The 18,976-nt window shown below is 42.8% G+C and overlaps 1 protein-coding gene and 1 long non-coding RNA gene across 11 annotated transcripts in view; one reads left to right on the top strand and one right to left on the bottom strand.

The window, feature by feature from the left end:
• Positions 1 to 606: 606 nt before the first annotated feature.
• Positions 607 to 2,253, bottom strand: LOC143441657 (uncharacterized). The gene is made up of 2 exons (XR_013109231.1): positions 1,849 to 2,253; positions 607 to 814 (listed from the first exon to the last, which is right to left on the bottom strand). It is a non-coding gene; the product is annotated as an uncharacterized LOC143441657 (long non-coding RNA).
• A 281-nt stretch (positions 2,254 to 2,534) lies between these two features.
• Lmo7 (LIM domain 7) overlaps positions 2,535 to 18,976 on the top strand; it is a 188,366-nt gene continuing 171,924 nt past the window's right edge. For all 10 annotated transcript variants that reach the window (XM_034497610.2, XM_034497607.2, XM_076930623.1 and 7 more), the window contains exon 1: positions 2,535 to 2,605. In XM_034497610.2, coding sequence (XP_034353501.1) covers positions 2,537 to 2,605 — 69 coding nt within the window. In that variant the 5' untranslated portion in view covers positions 2,535 to 2,536. The remainder of the gene's footprint in view (positions 2,606 to 18,976) is intronic.

Here is an 18,976-nt window from a genome sequence, read left to right as displayed (position 1 = left end):
CGACAGTATGTACTAATTACTTATTTTGCTGTGAGAAAACACCATGACTAAAGCAACTCAGCGGAGGGTTTATTTTGCCTTACAGACCCAGAGCATTAGGCTCCATAATGGCCAGGGAGGACTAGCAGCCAGCCTCTGGAGCAGGGAGCGGAGAAAGCACCTTTGCAACCACATTTAGAAAACAGCAAGCTGGAAGCAAGGTGAAGCTGGAAACATCCAAAGTCAGCTCCCAGCGACATACTTCCCTAGCAAGCTTGCACCACCTAAAGGTTCTGTAACCTCTCCAAACAGCTGGGGACCAAGTGTTCAAATACTTGAGTCTAGGGTGGGTATTTCTCATTCATACCGTCGTGACCACAGGAGGCACTTCAGATGTCCCGCTGCACTGGTTATATAGAAGCAGCTCTGGCATTTCTATGTATTTCAGTATGATATTTTGCATTTTTATCAGGGTGGTAGCTACATTTGTCATTTTAGCACTGGAGTGACCAACCAAGGTAGGGGGATTGGCCTGAATTCCAGGCCATTATAGGCAACAGTAATGAGAACTTGTCTCAAAACAACCACCCTTCCCGTTCCCTTATGTAAAACCATTTAGCACTACACTAAGTTTCCACGTCATGTTTACTAAAGACAGAGCAATACTGCGATAGAGAAAAGGAGAGAAACATCTTCCTGTTTTCTTTAACCATTCCACTCTCCTCTTGGATTTCGCCTAATAAGAGTGTAGGCGGCAGGCAGAGCCGGTCCAGTCAATGGCCTCCAGACACAGCAGGATCTGAAGCTTGTCAGCCGGCTCTTCTAAACAGACCCACTGATTACAGCCGGTGCCAATAAAAAAAGAGAGAGAGAGAGAGAGAGAACTGAACAGAAATAAAGTTTCGGGATAAATAGAACCCATCACCCCAATCCAGATGGTCTTCATTCATAAGAGCAAATGGGTTCCAATCCAGCCTTTAGATCTAACTTCCAGGAGGCAGGAAGTACTGAGAGAGAAATATGTTGAAGACACCACAAAGAAGCCATAAGACATATCCAGAAGGCAGCCTGTTTCTTTCAACACACAATGCCATTCCAAAAAAGGAAGAAGGGGCTTGAGAAGGAGGCCCTTCTAGGGTAAAAAATCTGCAATCAAATAGAATGCAGATTTTCTGATTGCCTCTAGATCTAGGTAAGTCAGCTGCATCATATGGAAATCTGAGTCTGGGTTGATTATGAATTAGCAAATTTATTGGCTTTATTTAGTTACATGTGGTCTATGATAATGTAGGATAGTGTTCTTTAAAGACGAACTTTATCCTGGAATATTTAGGGGTGAAATGTATCTGACTTATAGTGAGATAACTCCAGGTGCTAACGATCATTAATCACAAAAGCTACACTGTTTCCATAGAAAGTTTCTCCGCCATACGTTTGAATGTTTTTTTTTTTTTTAAATCACAAAAAATCAGCAACCAATCAGGAAAAAAAAGAATGAAAGGTTGCTTCTCTTCCAGAAAAGAAGGGCTGATCTTATCTTCTTCCGTAGGTCAAGTACTGGGTATTCTGATTGGAGCCTGGAGAGAGTCCCCAGAGTAGCCTTGGGGAGGTCACAGGTAATGGACCACCTGTGCACTTTGCTGGCCTGGCCCTGAGTACCTACGCAGAATCTCTGCTCACATTGAATAAGCTGTCACCTTTGCCACACCAGGAAGGGTACAGGTTTTGACTCTCCCGGTGAGGGCGGGCCAATGTCCAGAACTGAGCCAAGCAGGCGGGCGGGGTGGGAGAAAAGCCAAGTTCTTCTGTTCACCAAACCCCTTGTGGCTAGAGGGGAAATGAAGCCACAGGTCTTCCCGACGAACCCACCTGCGATCGGGGAGGAGTGACGCCAGGCCAGGCTAGGGGACCAGCTGCCAATGCCGGGGCCGGTACCCTCACCTGCGGCCGGAAGCCGGGGCGGTGGCAGGGACCGCGCAGCATCTGGGACCGGTCAGCGGGCTCCGTGGAGCCTGAGGGTAGTGGCGGGGAGGTCTGGCAGCTCTGCGTCCCTGCGGGGTAAGTTTCTTGGCCCGGAAAGGTGCAATTGTGTGCAGCTATTCCTGGTATGTCAGGCCGCAGGCAGAAGGGGCGCCGCCTCCCGAGAGCCTGGGTCAGAGGAGGCGGGCAGAGGCGGGAAGGATGCGGGCTGGGGCGCATCTCCCCGCCCAGACTTCTGACCAGAGAAGTAGCTGCAAGGACCCTGGCAAGGGGCAAGGACGGAAGCTGGGACCGGCCCGCAGGGGGTGGGCCGGGGCGGGGCTACTGACGAGGGCGGTGACAGCGCTTGCGACTTTTGAAGTTCCCAGGAGTCCTGGCTCTCTCTGTACACCGCTTCCAGTTGCCTCTTCACCTCCTCCAGTTCCAGAACTGCTGGATTTGGAGACGGCAACTCCTGCAAGTTCTACTAGGTTCCTGAACTTAAACTGCACAGCGTTACAAAGGGCGGGGGACGCGTGGGAGCTCTGGGTCCCGGCGCGCACCCACTGAGCTGCTTTCTCCCTCTCTTACCCTAGTCATGGAAGGGATGGAGGACGCCGAGGCCGATTGCTCTGTTGCATTCGCGGAGGCTCAGAGATGGGTGGAGGTGAGTGTCTTTTATAGTTCTTTGCAGTTGAATTTGCACTTTCCGTGCCGGAGTCTTCTTGGGGTTCCAGCCAATCTGAGCTTACGTCCGGTGACCTAGCCTGAGAAAAGAGGTAGTTTTGGGTACTGTGCAAATTTTCCCTTTCCAAACTCCTGATGCCTAGCTCCCCTCGGACTTTCTTGCAGATATCCCAGTGCTCCTCCACTAGGTTTAGGTACTTCACGTCCCAGAGGGCTCCGTGAAGTCACTTCCCCAAAAGCGGGACACAGAGCTAGGCTGGGGACTTGGGTGCATTTCTTTGGGATGCTGATGTCTATCATGCACCTGGTAGCCAGTGTATTCAGTATGAAGTGTGAGCCTAGAGAGTTGGGAACTGCCATCCTTCCCTCTCCCCTCTCGAGTTGAGAAACTAAAACATCCTAGGCTCCTTTACAGACTTGTTATTCTTCCAGCTGTGCCTCACAGACCAAATCTTCTGTTTCCTTCATTCTCGTGAAGGAGCGATAGTCTCTACATGGTCGCCTTCGGACTAGCTTGTTTTATTTTGTTGTTACAATCTGGGGGTGGGGTGGGGCATGCATATGCGTGCTTGTGATTGGACTCACGGCACCCTGCACCTGGGCTCTATTGCCGAGTTACAACCCTAGACTCATAAGGTGACTTTCCGGATGGGTCAAAAGAATCCTTCCCAAAGCGGGATTCGGAATAACTGCTTGTTATAAAATTATTGCCCACACCAGCATTGACGTCATTTTGGAGTTATTGGTGCCACATGGTGCTTTATCCAACAGCTAAGGAATTTAATTCAGGCCCTGGGGCATGCTAGATAAGAGTGCTCTACTCCTGAATCACACCTGCAGCCCCTCAGTATATCGAAAAATTCAAATTAGGCTACCAAGACAAGAAGGGGGGCTACTTTTTAAAAAGTCATTTTATTTTATGTTTTAAAGAAACACATATAGGGTCTCACTAGCTTGAGGACCCGCATTTGGGTCCCTATCACTCATGGGAAAAAAAGCCACTACAACTCCAGGACAGGCAGCCTTGCTGAGGAAGAAGTATCCAGTGTGATTTAGCCAAAATTGTGGCTTTCAAGTATACACCTCCAGCCCCATCGGAATCCACATGCACATACATAACTACACACACACACACACACACACACACACACAAAAGCATACACATGCACACACTTAAAAACATCATATACTTATGAGGAAAAAAATTAATAAATGTTAAATGTTACACTTCTGTTTAGTAAGAGGGCATGAGATGTGAGTGACCTCACTTTCTAGATGGTAGAAATGTCTCAGAAATTAACTTTTGGTGCCTTTCTAGGCTGAAACTTTGAGCTATGCCAAGGTGGCTTGGAGAGATGGGAGGGAGGGTATGGAAGGCTGGGAGAAGTTGTTACAAACACTGTATTCAGAATTGAAATGAAAGTGGAAAAATCCCAGCAATGAAGTTAAGAGAAATAACTTTGCTCATTCATAAACCTGGAAAAGTCAAGGCTTCACCTGTAGTTTTCCATTAGTGGTGCTTGCTCTGCGTGATTTCAGAAAGCAAGCTGGACTTGACATTCTCTTTCTTCATTTGAATGTGGGGGATGGAAGGGATGCAGTGCCGTTTTCACTCACACCCTGCTTCTGGGTGGTATTTGGCACTTTTGGGTCATTCACAGCTCTTAAGTGGTGTTGGTATTTGCAAGACTTGTGCTTGTTTCTCAAACTGTGCGCATTCAAACTTTTCTGACCCAGTGGGTTAGTGTCTGGGTCTTAGGAAAGTCAGTACTACTTGTTTGTCTTAGCGTGCTTACAATGGTGTAAGAAGAGTTCTGTGAACAACGGGCATACGATGAACTCTTAGCAAGTGTAATGGTCTAAAAGATAAGCATTATGTTGGTGCATCTTCCCACTCCGTCCTCGTCTGTGGAAAAGCTTAGCAACAATGGTTTGTTCCTTACTTATGAAGAGGACAGAGTTTCCAAAGCTACTGTCAGATCCCTTTAATATAGTTAGAGAAATTAAAGTTAATTTTTTTTGTGCCTCACACTAGTTTGACTACTGTTAAGTATTTTTGAAGATATTTGAATTGCTTTTGTATTTATATTTGTTTGTTTGTTTATTTATTTATTTTGAGACTTGGTAGCCCTAGATGGCCTGGAACTCATTATGTAGACAAGGCTGGCTTTGAACTCTTGAAGACTGCCTGTTCTGGTTCTGGAGTGCTGGGACTAAGAGTGTTCAGCATCATGCCTGGCCTTATATTCCTATTTAAAATTTTATCATCTATTCTTTGGGAGGACTCTGGGCATTTTTAGTCATACTGGTTGGTTCTCCTGTTAGGATTTTTTTCTTTTCCCCCCAACTAAGGCACGTATTTAAGATATTCTTTTGCCGAAAGAAACAGAGTGTCTTTTATTGCCACACCTAGTGCTTTCAGGAACCCTTAGTTTGAAAATAAAGTGTTAATTTCAAGATATTTTCAGAAGCATTTTGGACTATGTATGAGATAGCATCATACAGTTCTCCCGTCTGTTAATATTTTCCTTTTTGTTCTTTCTGTGGGTTTTCTCTACATGGCTTCTGATTCATTTGTCTCATGTATACAGGTATGCACATGTATACAGGTATGCACATGTATACAGGTATGCACATGTATACAGGTATGCACATGTATACAGGTATGCACATGTATACAGGTATGCACATGTATACAGGTATGCACATGTGCTATTACATGTACAATTGTATAGAACATAGCCTGCTATCTGAATCTTCACCTAAAGTTTTATATGGAACTATATCGTTCTGCTGTGGTGGTGCTGGGGACTGAAAATAGCCACCTCCCTTACGATGTAGGCGCTCTTCCACTGAGCTACCCACCCCATCCCTTCAGATGTAGTTTTGACTTTCTCAAGGTCAAAAAAGTCCAATAACCTTGTAAAACTTTAAATGATGACCGGACTGTCAGTATGAACTCTTCATTTCCATTTCTTACCTGTGACTACAAATGCACAATGTCTTATTCTACAAACAAAAATTGAAGTTTCTAAAGTTGATTTTTGGGGGTTGATATATGGAGCACGTGGGATGTGAGGACTCTTGTCCCTCTACTGATTACTCTTTTACTTTATTTGAAATTGTGCTTAGTTCCTTAAGAAAAGATGAAGATACTAAGCAGGTTTGTCCACTCGGGAATTAATTCTGCAGTGAAAACAAATGTAGAACTGGCTCCCTTTAAGATATTACAACAGAATGACATCAGATGATTATCTAGGTGGAAATGTTGTTTGGAATATTAATAATGTAGCAGGGCTAGTTTATGATTAAACATCGGTTTAAAACAGTGTGAGGCAGTGGTTTGCAGGGAAAGCCCTCCTAGCAAGGTCATAGAGTAGATGATGGAGTGGCTGAAAACACAGCCTAGACTCACTAATTTTAGTTCGCTTCTGCTGTACCTTTTAATTTCCTATACCTAATAGTTTCCTCTGTCTGCTTAGGGACAAACCCTTAACTTAAACAGATAAAATACTGATGAGATTAGAAACCAGGGATGCTGTTGTTCATGGCTTGATCACTGGTTTCTAGTCTGTGAGTTCTTTTTGCTCTCTAGGTATGAGAATTAAGCAGAGGGGTGTTTATGGCTGGCATTGAATAAGCTCACTTGATTCGCTGCTTCCCTGCCCCGCCCCCTTCCTGCTATCTCTAGGTTTGAGTCTTTCAGTATCACTCTCATCCTGTAAAAGCACCGAAGGGTGCCAGTGTGAGTACATTGCCAAGTCTGGCACCAGAATAAGAGTCCTGGATCTTTGTTTATTTCTCATTGGTCCGGTCCTCCACCTGTCCCAAGTTTTACCCTTCAAAGATATTCTGTCACTAGGCCTGTTTGGTTTGCCTCTGTGCTAAAGAAATTTAGAAATTTAAAGAATCCCTTGGTTTTAAACAATTGTACTTTTTGGATTCACCTGTGGTATAAGCACAATTCCCCTTCTCTCTAAACTGTATCCTCTCTAATCATGGCTGTGGACCTTAGGTCTGTAAGATACTGAATGCTCACTAAACACCAGTGTGGTCTATAGGAAGAAAGAACACTTTTGGATGTGTGCCTTTGCTTTTGAAATACAGAGTGACAAATATCCATTTGAAAATGTTTCTAAATTCAGAGAAGCATATTTGGTAATACATGTAGCTTTCTTCTTCTCTTTCTTTCTTTCTTTCTTTCTTTCTTTCTTTCTTTCTTTCTTTCTTTTTTAGGATAGGGGTTCTCTGTGTAGCCCTCACTCTGTAGACCAGGCTGGCCCTAAACTCACAGATTCACCTACCTATTTCTGCCTTCCAAGTGCTGGGATCAAAGGCATGCACCACCACCACCTGGCAATGCATGCAATATCAATTGCCAAGTTGAATTGTAAAGTTTTTTGGTATAGTTAACTTAATGAGACATAAGTAGCGTGTACTTGTAACAAATAGCTGTGTCTCAGTCAGTCACAAGCAACCCATTGTTCAAGTCGTGTTCAAATAAGACAAGTACCAGGTATAATCAGTAGGGCTGTAGCTGTTCTTCATTTCCATTTTCGACATTATTTCCTTTCACTGTCTGCAGATATAAGTATTCATGGTTGGTGGAACAGTCCCTACTTCTTTTGGTCTATATGGGTTACCATAAAAGCCACTTAACTCAGCACTCCATTTGTCACTGCTCAATCAGAGCACCTGAGTATAGGTCCCAGATCACAACCAGCTCTAGCTCCAGGGGATCCAATACACTCTTCTGGCTACCTGTGTGACAATGGACATGTCTCCCACCCCATGCATACATGCACCCACACATGTATATACATATACACATGCACACACACATTAAAAAGAATGCACACACACATATACACATATACACATGCACACATACACACATGCACACACACATGGATACACATATGCATACACACATACATATACATACACACATGCACACACACATGAAAAAGGCACACATGTATACACACATGCATACACAACATACATGCACAAACACATGCACAAACACATGCACACATTAAAAAGGTTGCACACATACACCCATGCACACACATATACACACGTATGTACACAACTAAAAAGAGTAAAAGGTCATATAGGCAGTTTCTTATACTAGCTGTTTTGTAGAAACTTTCTCCAAGTCTGATTTTAATAAATCCTGGGAAGAGCCTGATATGGCTGTCTCTTGAGAGGCTCTTTCAGAGCCTGACAAATACAGAGGCAGATGCTCACAGCCAATCATTGGACTGAGCACAGGGACCCCAATGGAGGAGTTATGGGAAGGATTGAAGGAGCTGAAGGGGTTTGCAACCCCATAGGAAGAACAATAATATCAACCAACCAGACTCCTCCAGAGCTCCCAGGGACTAAACCACCAACCAAGGAGTACTCATGGAGGGACCCATGACTCCAGCTGCATATGTAGCAGAGGATGGCTGTGTTGGGCATCAATGGGGGGAGAGGCCCTTGGTCCTGTGAAGGCTCGATGCCCCAGTGTAGGGGAATGCCAGGGTGGGGAGGCGGGAGTGGGTGGGTGGGTGGGGGAATACCCTCCTAGAAGCAGGGGGAGGAGGGATGGGATAAGGGGTTTCCAGGAGGGAAACTGGGAAAGGGAATAACATTTGAAATGTAAATAAAGAAAAATATCCAATTTAAAAAAAAGATAAAAAACTAGGATACTAACAATTCATGTACAGCAAAACAATTCTGCTTTTTATTTTTATGTATTCACTATATGTTGAACGACTCTATGCATTTAACTTTTTAAATTCTAGAGTAGCTTATGAATAGAATTCAAAAACATAATGAAAGCAATAAAGGGTACATTGTAAAGAAACAATAATTCCTGAGAATTATTATTAATTTCTTAATAATTTCTGGGAAGCCATATGAAAATTATTTTCGTTTTTATAAATGTGTTTGGTGAAATAATTTTAAAGTTCATAATCCTTACCCTGTCATTCATTGTCCCGTGCCGTCTGGTCCTGCTCTATTTATTCATCTTATTTTTCTGTCATTTTCTTCATAACTGCTTGTGCAGTTTTCTATGAAGCCCTATGGTGTTTGTGCAGTTAAAGGAGATATTAACTGAAAAGCGTTTGTGCTCTCTAAGAAAGGCTGTGTTTCCCTATGTGTACAGTACAGTTCCCTCTTTCCATGTTGGCAGCTATGGACCTCTCCATTACCGAGGAATTCCTTGTCTTCATGCTTAGGCTAGATCACCCTTGGGTGAAGTCTCTTCATTTAGACTTTGCTTCTGTCATTTCCTCCTTTTTCTCATGGAGATTGTCCCTCTTCTTACCGTCTGGTATAATAGTGTTTGTTTTTCCATCAGAGACAAGTCGCTGAGGGCAGGAAAGTATTCTTCCCTTGAGTATGGCGCCTGTCAGTGCTTGCCGATAGCAGGTGTGATAGCAAGACTACAACTGGAACGGACTTAAAATGTCCAGCTTTAACGATCAGAACTCTCTTCTTCCATCAGCGAGTTGTGCAGGATCTGTTGTAGTCATTCGGTGAGGGCTCACTGGATGCCTGGATGTCCTCTGAGTGTCTGTGTGTAAGTTGTGGATTCATGCCGCTTGTCTTCTTGGCCCTGCCCCTGCTTCACATCACAGACTCATAGAGTCTGCAGTAAGTCATCCAGGAAACATGTACTAGATGCCTACTGTATACCTAGCACCAGCCATTGTGATTATTTCAGTCAATAAGTCTAGTCCCTTCCCTGAACCTTTCCAGAGAGGCATGCATGCCATGTGAGACATGGAAATTGACTGCATGTCCAGGCCACTGCTGTAAAGTCACTTACACAGTGTGTGATGGCACTGAGGGACAACCCAAGTAGGCCTACTGAGTCTGACAGGGCAGACTTCCAGACACCAATACACTGGTCTATTGGGCTAGGGCATGGCAGCTTTTAAACATCTGAGTTTTGTATGGAATGTAACTTCAGGGCGTTGCTTATAGCAGAGTATTCTTTCTGAGAAAAATATTGTATAAACAGTGAAACACATAGATTTTGAGGGCAGACCTACTTGTGGGAGCTCTGTGTAATGCATCTGGAGCCCATCAGTCAAGGTACAGAGTATGTACCTTTCCTGTTCAAGAAAGTTCCAGAAGTGCCCAGTGGGCTCCACCTCTCTGTAAGCAAGCTGTCTTTGGAAGACTTCTAGCTGCATAGATTTGTTTGAATAGCCAAGAAACTTCTAATTATATGTTCCTCTCCCCCTCTCCTTTGTTGTGTGACATTCCAATCTGTGTTGGATCAAGTATCTGTTTGGCAAAGAAAAAAGGCTCCTAGAAGCCCAGTGGTGTGGTTGGTGCATGCTTTTAATCCCAACACTTAGGAGGCAGAGGCAGGTGGATCTCTGTGAGTTTCAGGACAGCCAAGGTTACACAGAAACCTTGATTCTGGGAAAACAAATACAAAACAAACAAATGACAAACAGTAAACAAACAACAAAAGCTCCTAGGGAAGAGAGAGGTGGCGCCAGGCCAGGAATTCCTAAAATTCTTTGTGGGAGTAGATAACTGATTCTCATATAGGAACCCAGGCAGCAATGTTACCAGAATAGCCTGACTCCAGGAAGCCTGAGCAGCAAGCTCAAGTTCTGAGGAACTGGGAGGGTTCCAGCACATTTGTCCTTCTGGATTCTTCTACGGGTGGACTAAAATCTAGAAGTGGATGTGCTCATAAAGTAATAAAAAGGATAACCTATACCTTCGATGAAACAATATCACTTGGAGAGTGGACCCCTTGGGTCAAAAGGTGATGAGCAGCAGTTGGAAATGAATCTGCTACCCACAATAGGATTCAGATACTTTGGTCAAAGTTAGAAGGCAGCATTGGCTTCTTTCCTCTAAATAAAGCAGATGAGTAGATACCCCCTCCTTTTTTTAGAACGTTGGTTATCTTAACCAATTATGTCATAGTTGACTCTGTGGGTTTTCTCCAATGAGGACGGTGAAACCAAGACCAGGAGAGTTGCCTCATTTCAGTGATGTCACAAAAGACTAACCTGAATCACAGTTGGTGGCATTTCTTCAGCCATTGTTAAAGCAAGGATATCCTCAGGTGTGTCTGCTTCCAAGCCAAGTGAGGCATTGTCCTTTCCAGTGTGTGTGACAGGGAGGGCTTAGATAACTCAGTGAGCTCTGATATTCCTTGTACATTCTCCTCCCCTGGATACCCAAAGCACGTTCAGACTTGACATGTCAGTGTTGTTGTCTTGCCCTACGAGTTCTGAACAGACAGATCGCAAATGTTTGATGAATGAATGTTTGCGTCCAGTCAGAGGCTGGCTTATTTAATTGTTGTTTTTAGATCTTAAGCCTGTTACCTATCTAGAGTGTGTCGGAGCCTGAAGAAATGATAAATTAGGGCTGGTTGTGCTTACTCTCCAGTTTCCGAAGGTAATTATTGGGTGTGCTTCTGTAAGAGCACGTTTGATGTACTGAAGCTTAATAAGGATAATAGCTGTCATATCTGCAAAGCACGAACCAGGGTTACTTAGCCAATCGGCTCCTTTGTTAAAGAGATGAATCTAATAGGAAGCCTTAAGATGAATCACAGCAGTAAAACTGACAACTTTTCAGAGATTATACAATGCCACAGACAGCATACTGGAAGATTGGTTCTCATCCCCGGGTACAGCATGTTCAGTCCAGGGCTTAGGTGTCTCTTGATAATGGTACATAGTACCAGGACATTGTCTTCATCTTCAAGCACTGTAGAGAAGGAAGAGCTTAGAAAAGTGCTGCCTAGGATTAGTGGGCAGCGTTTGTAAAAGTTTGCTGGTCACAATGAGATAGTTTGAGGGCCATCACAACATGCAGCGCTAATTGTCACTGGTAGGGACACCTCCACTTGTATGTGCAAGTTGTGCATGTGAGTATAGATGACAGTGGAGACCAGAAGAGAGCACCAGGTCTGGAGTTGGAGGGAGTTGTCAGCAGATCACATGGGTGCTGGCAACTGAATTAGAGTCCTTTGCAGGAGCAGTACTCATTCTTATCTCTCCAGCTCAAAAGGGGAACACATAACTATTTGCCTGCCTGCCTATCTATCTATCTATCTATCTATCTATCTATCTATCTATCTATCATCTTCTTTGACAGTTTCCTACATGTGTCTAATACATTTTGGTTGTTACCCTCTTACCCTTCTCATCCTTTTCCTGCCACTGAAACTCTCCTTCCCAACAAGTACCCACCTATTTTAATGTCTTTAAAAAGCCCAAATACTTGTTTATTGATTTTATGTATATGTGCATGTATGTGTATGTGCACATGTATACATACATGTGTGTGTATGCGTATGTGCATGTGTGTTTGTGTGAGGCATGTGTGGGTTCCTGTGTGTTTGTGTGCACATGTGTGTTAGTGTGTGTGTACACATGTGTACATGCATGTGAGTATGTATATGTGTGTCCATGTGTGTGCATGTATTTGTGTGTATGTGTGTGTTTGTGTGTGTGTATATGCATGTGTATGAATGCATGTGTGTTAGCATCTTAGCATGTGCTTCTGTGTGCATGCACAAATGTGTCTTGATGTACATGTGGAAGTCAGAGGACAAATTTTGGGAAACAATTCTCTTTGACAGGTGTGTTTTAGAGATTGAGCTCAGGTTATTAGGCAGTTCTACCTGTTAAACAAACTGGTTCATCTGTGTGTGTGTGTGTGTGTGTGCATGTGCGTGTGTACGCATGTGCGTGCATGCATGTGCGCATGTGTGTGTGTGCATGCATGTGTGTGCATGTGCATATGTGTGTGTACACGTGTGTGTGCTTGCATGCATGTGTGTGTGTGTGCCTGCGTGCATGTGTGTGCATGTATGTGCATGTGTGCATGTGTGTTTGCACACGTGTATTTGTGCATGTGCGCGTGTGCGTGTGTGTGAGTGGAGAGAGAAAGGGAGAGAGAGAGAATGGTCCTGGGAACATTCTTATATAGTGATATTAAGTTCTCCTTTGAGTAGGGTATGATATTAAGTCATATTTAAGTAATACATCTGATAAGAAATCTCATGAAAGTATTAGTATATAACCTACATTTATGTATCTTATATGTTGGTAGTTGATCATACTTCAAATTATACAGTTGTTTCCAATCTCATAGTAAACTTTGGCTTTGTAATTTTTTTTTTCTCATGAGAGCTTAAAGTTTTATTTCACATAAAAAAAGAAGGAAAAGAAAAGAAAAAGAGTAGACCTGGTGCTTTTACTTTTTGGGCTTGTGTCTGATCAATTTCTTAATGAAGAGAAACTTGTCAATTTATGGAAAGTATCCATCAGGCTTAATTCATGTTGGGCAGGCACCTACATCCAGCTCTAAATCCCAGCTTTGAAAGCAGAGGCGCCAGGGCCCCACACGATCCATTCACCTCTTCCTGTCTCATTCTTTCCAACCTCTTTTATAGCCTCTTTCTACTCTTCCTCAAATGTGCAAAGAAGGGTTTTAGCTTAGGATCTATTTCTTCCGGAGGACACCTGCCTCTCTCAGTGGATGTTACGTTCTCATACCTTTCCATCATCTTATGCTTGTACGTTCATGACTCTCACCAGGACTTGGTTTTACACTTTATATGTGTTTGTTTGTTAGTCTCTAGAACATTACTGTCTTATGTGTAAGGACTCACTTCTCTTTCAAGCTCCAAATAGTGCTTGGTATTTAATTATGTACTCAATAAGTATTTTCTGGGCAAACAAGTAGATTGAAGAACGCATGTCTTTTAATGTTTAATACTTGAAATCTTTTTAGCCTGTGATGTAACTGACTTCTTGGCTCTGCTTCACTCAACAGGAGAAGTTAACTTTGTCATGTTGGGATTTAGTTTTTTTTTTTTTCTTCCTTCTTAGCTCAAGATTGAGCAAGTTCTAGGCATGCTTATTAAAAAGCAAGTTCAAACCATGAAAAATTGACTCTGCACAGTCGATTCTAAACATGTCCTCAAAGAAACAAGCACAGTAAGGAAAACACTGAAGAAAATGTTCAGGGTGAAGGCGAGTCTTCTAAGCTGACACCCTATGCTGGGGACAGACCATCATCATGAGACCGTGGGAATCTGTCTATGTAAAAGCTCTCACTGATTCCAGATTGTGCGATAGCAGCCTGTCTTAGTTATTTTTCTAGTGCTGTAAACAGACAGATGACCAAATGCAACTTATAGAAGAAAGAGTTTATTGGGGCTTACAGTTCAGAAGGTGAGTCCATCATGAAGAGTACAGCTTTGGGCAGGCAAGCATGGTGCGGGTGGAGCAGTACAACTTACATCCTGATCCATAAGTAGGAGGCAGAGTGGAGAAAGCTAACTGGGAATGGCATGTGCTTTTGAGTATTTCCCCCACCCCCCAGACACCTCTCTAATCTTTACCAGTTTCTCCAACTATGGACTAGATATTCAAAATATATTACCCTATGGTGGACCATTCCTATTCAAACCACCATGCATGGAACAGAAGATAGCATCCCTGTATCTAGAGATAAAAGAAATGATAACCTGCTTGGTGATGCTTGCCTGTGATCCCAGTAATTGGGAAGTACAGACAGAAAGATTGCAAATTTAGTGCTACCTTGGGGCCAGGATTCCTTTTGAAAAGGGAAGTAATAAAATAATGAAGCATTTGAGAGCAGCAAACAGTCTCCTTCCTGTTCCAACACAGACACCAGGACTCCCTGAATTTTCATAGTGTTACAGTTTATATGCATTTTAGAGGAATTGTTCTGAAAGACTACATACAACCTAGCATGGAAGATTTCAAAGGAGCTTTGTTCAAGAACGAAGGGAAGGGAGATCTGAATAAAGATCCTTGTCTGAGTCTGTGCTGGTACACACTGACTTTCTCTCATCTGGCCTTTTTATTCCTCCAAACATAAATGAAAGGGTGCTTACTATCACTATAACTTTTTTTTTAAATAGACGAAGAGAGGAGAGAGGCTCAGAGATGCTGAGTTTCTTTCCAAAACCTCATAGCACACACTGGCAGAATTGGGCTTTAAGCAGTATTTGACTTTAGCCTCACCTGTTAGGATGTTCAAGGCTCTCATCTGCTTTGTTATTTTGCATTTTCTTTTCTCTTCTTGCCCATCTGCTTTTTGGTGTCTTTGGAGGCACCACCCGAAGTGGTGACATGTATGTAGCCTGCTGTGTTATCGGCTGCTCCCCTGTGTTTGTGTGTGTGTGTGTGTGTGTGTGTGTGTGTCACTATCTCACTTAATTTTCTTATTTCGAAACTGGAGCTAAATTTAAAAACAGAAGAACACTTCAGTTGTGGGAAGGAAGATGTAGACCAGTTGGTAGAATAGTTTGCCTAGCACACATGTCCCCAGAGCCACATAAACTGCCCTCAGGAGGTGGAAACAGGAGGATCAGAAGTTCAAGGTCATCCTTTGACTCTGTTGCTTCTGGGCCAGGGGTGAGTTGGAATATTATGGTAGGAGTCATGTTCACATAGCAGAGCAAAGCAGCTCACATGGTGGTCAGGAAGGGGCACCTGTAAGACACACACTTCAAGGGAACTGCACACCCTCAACCTAACTCTTCCAGCCAAGGCCCTAAGGTTTCCAAAACCTCCCCAAATAGTGTATCCAGGTGGGCACCAAGCCTTGAACAATGAATCAAAGGGACATTTCTTTCTTTTTAAAAAATTTACGTTATTTACTTTTTTAAAAATATGTATTGGCGTGAGTGTGTCAGATCCCCTGGTACTGCAGTTGTGAGCTGCCACATGGGAACTAGGAATAGAACTCAGGTCCTTTGAAAGAGCAGCCAGTGCTCTTAACCACTAAGCCATCTCTCCAGCCCCCAAAGGGCATTTCTTTATTAGGATTATAACAGCCCATAGTGTATAAGGACTGAGTTCTGAGCATTGAGAAGTGCTCTAACCCACTGCTAGGATAGGTGAAGACAGGGGATCCAGTGGTCACCAGACCTAGAGAGAAAGCCTGCCTGTTTTAGAGCTACAAGGAGCTCTGGTTTCATGAGATCGTTGTAGGAAAAGAGTTCTCAAATGTGAGTTCAACAGTGTTCAGTGGTGTGGCCATTAAAATTTGTAAGAGTGTTATCTCCTGTTTCTTAAAAATAGAGTTAGGGAGTATACTGGTGGGAAAGCCTCACGAAAGCCTTTGTAGTGAGCCACAGTCCAGGCAACGGCACTTCATGAGAAAAAAAGACAGAGGAGGTAAGATACCAATATTCCCTCAAAAAAGAATATTTATTTGTATTAACAAAATCATGCTTACCTCAGTTTACCTTTCTGGATATTTAGAGGTCCAAGAGGATTGTAATCAAAATCAGCAAATCTGTGGTTTCAGGTTCCAGTTGCAGTGTTTGAGTTGAAATCCGACTGTAGTTTAGCAATCCCTCTTCCTACACTGAATTCCATCTGAAAGCCACCTTCATCTCCTCTGCCATTCCCTTCCTAGTCAGGGAGAAGCAGCTCTTCCTCCCAGAGATTTCGGCTCAAAATACTTTTGTGGGGAGACTTATTTTCAAATTTTAGAATCACTGTATGCAAATGGTTTTGGTTTAGCAACTCTAAGAGCTTCAAGTCATATTAATCAAATTTAATTGAGGACTAGATCGGATTTTTCTAAGTTACACAGAGATCCACAGAGTTGCTTTGTAGATAAAGGTTTGTTCTTTTGGGGTGAGAATGACAGGCTCTGGGCCACCAGGGTGGCCTATAACTTACACAGGTCTGTTTACCTCTGCCTTCAGAGGATTAAAGACACAGGAGACCAGAGCTGACTATACAAATATGAGTTATGATGAGGAGTCTTATATACATTCTCATGTGTGTGTCTATGCCTGTTTGCATGTGTGTGCATGCACATGTACATAACTATATGCAGAGACGCTAAGCTGATGTTGAGTGTTTTCCTCTCTCTCTACTTTATGAGGCTGAATGCAGAGCTCACCCTTTCAGGCTAGTCTAACTAGCCAGCTTGCCATGGGGATCTGCCTCCCAAATGCTGGGATTTCAGGTTGCTGCCATGCCTGTCTGACTTTGATGTGGGTTCTGTTAATGTGAACTCTAGTCTTCATAACAAACATTTTATTTACTGCTGTCTCCTCAGTCCAACTTCTTCTTCTTTTTTAAAAGATTTATTTATTTTGTATATGTGAGTAACATTGTCTCTTCAGAGACACCAGAAGTGGGTATCGGACTCAATTACAGATGGCTGTGAGCCACCATGTGGTTGCTGGGAATTAAACTCAGGACCTTTGGAAGAGGAGTCAGTGCTCTTAACTGCTGAGCCATCTCTCCAGCCCTCAGTCCAACTTCTTAAAGCTGCAATAAAATATTTACCTTAAGGATTTGAAGTCGGAAAGGACAAACAGTACAAGAGCACTACAGGTGGATATTGCTTTTGAGTCTTCCTCTGCCTCCCCACCCTGGCTTCATTCTGACTTGGTCCGCTACCAGTTTTTTCTTGTTGTGTTTACTTACTCCTCTTGCCACTGTTACAATATACATGACAGAAGTCACTTAAGGGATTGCTCATTTTTGGGTATAGTGTGCCATGTTGGCATGAATGTGAGGTAGGTTGCATTTCTTCTACAACCTGGAAGCAGAGAAAGATGAACGCTGGTGTTCCGCTCACTTTCTCCTTCTAGAGAATCTTGGATCCCATGAATAATAGCACTGCCCATGTTCAGAGTGGGTCTTTTCTCCTTCTTCTCTTCCTCCTCTTCTTCATCCTCTTCTTCCTCCTTCCTCTCTTTTAAAAGATGTCTTTAATTACTATGTATATAGTGTTTTGCCTACATGTATACCTGTATACCAGATTTCATTATAGATGGTTATATGCTGCCATGTGGTTGCTGGGAATTAAACTCAGAGCAGCCAGTGCTCTTAACCTCGGAGTCATCTCTCCAGCCTCCTTCTCCTTCTTTTCTTCTTTATCTTCTTCCTTCTCCTTCTTTGGTTTTACAAGACATGGTTCCTCTGGGTAGTCCTGGCTGTCCTAGAATTCAAGTAGACCAGGCTGGCCTTGAACTCGAGATCTGCCTGTGTGTGCCTCCCATGCACACACATACATACACACACATACATACCCTCCCTTTTAAAGGTTTAACTCTTTCTCGACATACCTAATCAGATATTTTAATGGTGATTTAAATGCAGTCAAGTTGAGAGTTCAGATGATTGACAACAAGCTTGGAGACTTGGGTTTGATCCCAGAACAGATGGTGGCTCCTAACCATAGGTAACTCAAGTTGCAAGAGATCGCAGGACTTCTTCTAGCCTTCTTTTGTGCTATAGGTGCATGGTGCACAGACATACACGCAGCCCAAAGACTCATAAATATAAATAAAAATCAATACATCTGAAAAAAGTTTTAAAAAATGATCCATAACACCCATTAACTGACTTATAAAAAGTGTAAGGCTAGTTAGCTTTTGGGGGACTGTTTGCAGTGGAGGAAATCAATTCCACATTTATGTCTCTGGAAATGCTTTTATAAGTTCTTACATTCAGTGTTTCTTCTTAACTGGCATCAAGTATGATAAACTGAGTGTATACATTCATGCATTAAGTTTTTTTTCCAAATACATTATTTTTAATGTCTTTCTACAGGCATTTATATGTCTGTCTCAGTTATTCTTTGTTTTTTTTTTTTTATGTGCCTTTTTCTTCCTCTAAGTTCCCTCTTATGTGCCTGTACATTTGAGACACTCATTCTGTTAATTTACCTCGTCTGCTGTATTCAGTCTGGAAAAGACAATTGCCAGTTCTTTTCCAGAAGGACGCTTTATGATGTTCTTCTAAAAATGAGCCGTTTTAGAAAAGAAGACACTTTTATAGTTCATGAGAAAAGGGAAGTGCATTTTTAGGTATTTTATTCAAAGGATAAAGTTTATACAACTGTCTGTTTTTAAGCCAATTTGCAAACGTTTTTAGACTTGGAAAATGCTTGTCAGACCTGAAAAGGTACAACTTGCCAAGTAGCCGATGCTTTTGAAATTTGGACTTAGGTCTGGGAGAAGAATGTGGGTGACAGCCACACTGCCATTTACAGTAATCCTTTTTATGTAAGGAAATGACTCCTCTTGGCTTAATAATTTCCAGATGTCTTTCTGGCTCCTTGATGATTGCCAAGTCACTTAAAATTCAGGTTTCCATATCCAGTTTACTAACGGCAACCCTTGCTTTTTAGGATGTCCAATGCAATGTTAAAATACTTTGTAAAACTAAAATACTTTGTAGAACTTTGGGGGAACTTGCAACTTAGGTGGGCTGTCGGGGGTACAAACTTAAGATGTGGCCAGTGTCTCAGCATCTGGCCTGTGACTAAAAGCTTGTCAAAAAATCTCTTGCTTGGGGCA

Source organism: Arvicanthis niloticus, chromosome 3, assembly GCF_011762505.2.
Source record: "Arvicanthis niloticus isolate mArvNil1 chromosome 3, mArvNil1.pat.X, whole genome shotgun sequence".
NCBI lineage: Eukaryota > Metazoa > Chordata > Mammalia > Rodentia > Muridae > Arvicanthis > Arvicanthis niloticus.
Note: the sequence above shows the minus strand (reverse complement) of the source record. Positions and strands in the feature narration are given on the sequence as shown.